This window comes from Suncus etruscus, chromosome 15, assembly GCF_024139225.1.
Source record: "Suncus etruscus isolate mSunEtr1 chromosome 15, mSunEtr1.pri.cur, whole genome shotgun sequence".
In the NCBI taxonomy this organism is placed as follows: domain Eukaryota; kingdom Metazoa; phylum Chordata; class Mammalia; order Eulipotyphla; family Soricidae; genus Suncus; species Suncus etruscus.
The window spans coordinates 76,045,814-76,050,101 of NC_064862.1; the positions used below are offsets into that span (position 1 = coordinate 76,045,814).

The 4,288-nt window shown below is 38.4% G+C and overlaps 1 protein-coding gene across 1 annotated transcript; it reads right to left on the minus strand.

Annotated features, from left to right (window-relative positions):
• Positions 1-1,098: 1,098 nt before the first annotated feature.
• Positions 1,099-2,201, minus strand: LOC126030463 (olfactory receptor 2AE1-like). The gene has a single exon (XM_049788679.1). The coding sequence runs from the start codon at positions 2,148-2,150 to the stop codon at positions 1,206-1,208; it is 945 nt and encodes a 314-aa protein (XP_049644636.1). The 5' UTR covers positions 2,151-2,201; the 3' UTR covers positions 1,099-1,205.
• Positions 2,202-4,288: the final 2,087 nt, after the last annotated feature.

Below are 4,288 nucleotides of genomic sequence, written 5' to 3' on the forward strand. Positions count from 1 at the left end.
ACGAACCATGATTTGATCCCCCGTCGTCCCATATGGTCCCTCAAGCCAGGAGCAAATTCTGAGCACATAGCCAGGAGTAACCCCTGAGCATCACCGGGTGTGGCCCAAAAACAACAACAATATTAGTGAGAATTTTTACTAAATATCTGATTTGATTATAGTGCTAATTACTGGGATAAGAAAAACAAACATGGACAAGTATGTTTTAAATGAACTTAGTTCAGAACACCTTAAATTTTATTTGTTTATTAGACAATAAAGTAGAAAAGAAGAATTGAATTTCAATGAATAAAATTTTATTTTTGAAGAAAGATAAGAATGGAAATATAAATTGGATAACAAAGCCATAAATATGCCCAGAAAGTGGATAAAATAAGAAAGAGGATGCTAAGTTTCCAACTGGGCAAAATTCAACATTATAATGAAAAGGGAATAAGCAAGATAATAGAGAGTCCCCAATGGAGACAAACCTTAATAAATTGTCAACAGAATAGCTGAGGTTTTTAAAGTAGGGGAAGATGACAAAGAAAGGACATCAGGGCACTGGTGGAGGGAATGGTGGTGGTGGGGATACAGTGCAATTAAAAATAACAATATGAAAAATATTATAAACAATGTTACCTCATAAAAATAATTGGAATTTTTGTTTGTTTGTTTGTTTTTGGTTTTTGGGCCACACCCGGCGGTGCTCAGGGGTTATTCCTGGCCGTCTGCTCAGAAATAGCTCCTGGCAGGCACCAGGATTCAAACCAACCACCTTTGGTCCTGGATCGGCTGCTTGCAAGGCAAATGCTGCTGTGCTATCTCTCCAGGCCCATAATTGGAAATTTTAAAGTGCCACCAATTGGGGCTAAAGAGATAGTACAGTAGGTAGGATGCTTGTCTTTCATGTGGACAACCTGGCTCCCATTCACCAGTATCCCATAGAATCTCCTGAGTACAGCCAAACAGTAATATCTGAATACAGAACCAGATAACCCCTGCTGGGAGGATCCAAAAAACAAATATAATATACCAATAAGACCTCTTCTATTAAAAAATGAGAAGAAAGATTATACTTTGTTAGCAAAATTAACAAATGTTTGCTCATGTTTTTTTTGAAAAGTCTAAAAAACTTAGACATCAGGACTCAAGAAATCTGAGAGCATTGTCCAGAACAATTCATGAAATTGTCCCAATCAAGCTCTCAAAGAAAGGTATAATAGTTAGCGTCTTTGACTAATCACATCTCTCCCCAGCACTTTCCTCAGTGCCTTGGCTACATCCTTATTCCTAAGAGTATAAATCAGAGGATTAAGTGTTGGAGTAATGATGCTGTAGAACAGTGAACCAACCCTGTCTTGCAGTGGAGTGCGCTGGGATCTGGGTCTCATATATGAGAAAATGGCAGCACCAAACCAAAGGGAAACTACAGTAAGATGAGAACTACAAATAGCAAAGGCATTTCTCTTACTCCCAGCAGATCGCATTTGAATGACACTGTGGAGGATAAAGCTATAGGATGTAGAGACCAGAAGGATGGGAAGGAGAAGAAGCAGAATGCTGCTGATATAAACTGTCTTCTCATAAACAGTGATATCTATACATACCAACTTCACAACAGCTGGAAACTCACAGTAGAAGTGGTGAATTTTGTGAGACCCACAAAAAGGAAAGTGCATCAAAATCAAGGTATGAATAAGAGCATTTATGAAAGCTCCCAGCCATGACGTGACAACCATCATCAGAGCCACTCTCTTGTTCATGAGAACAGCATAACGCAGAGGATGGCAGATGGCAACATAACGGTCATAGGACATGAGAGTCAGAAGAATACACTCAGCACTTCCCACACACAAATAGAAGAAGTGCTGAGTAGCACAGCCCACAAAGGAGATGGACTTCTTGCCTGTGAGGTAGTTGGCAGCCATCTTGGGGATGGTCGTGGTGAGGTACATAAGATCCATGAGAGAGAGTTGGCTGAGCAGGAAGTACATGGGGGTGTGGAGACGTGGGTCAGCACAAATGAGGAGAATGGTAAGGGAATTGCCACTCACAGCAACAAGGTAGACCACCATAGTCAAGGAGAAAAGAAAGACGTGAGTGAGGGAGTCATCAAAGAGTCCTTCCAGAAGGAAGTCGGCCAGCAAGTACTGATTGCTCTGCCTCATGGCCTCTCCTCAGTCTCTGTGGGAAAGGAAGTGGCAGTGAATGAATGTTAGAAACCTAGTATACTTAACAAAACATACCTTTAGATCTAAGAAAGAATGTTTGAAAATAAGTTTCTACCATTTCTGATTTTAACAACTCTATTAAAATAGCATTCACACGAGAGATTGAACTTCATATACATAAATTTATATTACAATATTTATGAGTTCTAATTTTTTTATCTTAAATGACACCACCTACCTGTATTTTGAGGACTTCTCATGGCTAGGTGCATGAGGATTACTCTGGCATTGCTCAAGGGACCATGCTCTGGAGGAAATAGAATCTGGGACTCCCATAAACAAGCCATGCCTTCAGCCCTTCAGCAAGTTCAAACTCAGAGACACAACTGTTCATTCTCAAAACATTTCTTATAACACATTAATAAATAAAGAAATATATATGTACATATAATTGCATTTCTGGGCATACAGACACATTAATTTACAGATGTATTAAAATTAAACTTTTGGAATGCATACATAAATAGAAGCTGTATCCAATGTTATTGTATGAAGAATGAGTGAAGTGTTAACCAAGTTCATCATGTCTATAGTCAGATATTCATCATGATCCAGACTCTCTTGTCATGGGTTCAGAGCATTGTAAACATGCATCCAGAGGGAACTTCGGTATTAGCTCAGCAACAAGAACTTCTGTTTCTCAAAGCAATCTCACTTAGCATTGCTGAGAGCCCATACTGCCATGATCAATACTGCTCCTGATGACATCATTCCCATGTATTTTATCCAGTTCATTAGTGAAATGTTGATTACATTTCAAGCACCATTTTTATGGAAGAGACAGTAATTGGCTCTTACTAGGAGAAACATTTCTTCTGGATATGCATTTGCCTCTTTTGATGGCAGTGTTCTGCCACAAGTGCCAGCCACTGCTTAATTAATTGCTTTATTCTACTTAATAATATTCCACAAAGCACTGCTTCTGATTAAGATCTCATTTCACCCCACATGAAGAGTGCAACTTTGGTCTATGATCCTGGAATCCTCTAGTCTGATTATATTTTCAAATTGCCTTAAAGAAATTCAAGGATTGGGAGCCGAAGCAATAGCACAGCACATAGGGCATTTGCCTTGCAGTGGCCAACCTGTGTTCAATTCCCAGCATCCATATGGCCCATATGAGCCTGCCAGGAGCAATTTCTTTCTTTTCCTTCCTTCCTTCCTTTCTTCCTTCCTTTCTTCCTTCCTTCCTTCCTTCCTTCCTTCCTTCCTTTCTTTTTTCTTTCTTCTTTCCTTTCCTTTCTTTCTTTCTTTCTTTTCCTTCCTTCCTTTCTTCCTTCCTTTCTTCCTTCCTTCCTTCCTTCCTTCCTTTCTTTCTTTCTTTCTTTCTTTCTTTCTTTCTTTCTTTCCTTCCTTCCTTTCTTCCTTCCTTCCTTCCTTTCTTCTTTCTTTTTCTCTTCTTTCTTTCTTTCTTTCTTTCTTTCTTTTCTTCTTTCTTTCTTCTTTCTTTCTTTTCTTTCTTTCTTTCTTTCTTTCCTTCCTTCCTTTCTCTTTCCTTCTCTTTCTTTCTTTTTCTTTCTTTCTTTCTTTCTTTCTTTCTTTCTTTCTTTCTTTCTTTCTTTCTCTTTCTCTTTCTTTCTTTCTTTCTTTCTTTCTCCTCTCTTTCTTTCTCTCTCTCTTTCTTTCTTTCTCTCTCTCTATCTCTCTCTTTCTTTCTTTCTTTCTCCTCTCTTTCTTTCTCTCTCTCTCTTTCTTTCTCCTCTCTTTCTTTCTTTTCTCTCTCTTTCTTTCTTTCTTCCTCTTTCTCTCTCTCTTTTCTTTCTTTCTCTCTCTATCTCTCTCTTTCTTTCTCTCTCTCTTTCTTTCTTTCTTTCTTTCTTTCTCTCTCTCTCTTTCTTTCTTTCTTTCTTTCTTTCCTCTTTCTCTCTCTTTCTCTCTCTATCTCTCTCTTTCTCTTTCTTTCTTTCTTTCTTTCTTTCTTTCTTTCTTTCTTTCTTTCTTTCTTTCTTTCTTTCTTTCTCTCTCTCTTTTTTACGTTTTGGTTTTTGGGTCACACCCAAAAAAAAATCCTGAACGGTGGCATTCAGGAATTACTCTTCGCTCTGCACCTAGAAATATCTTTTGGCAGGCTCAAG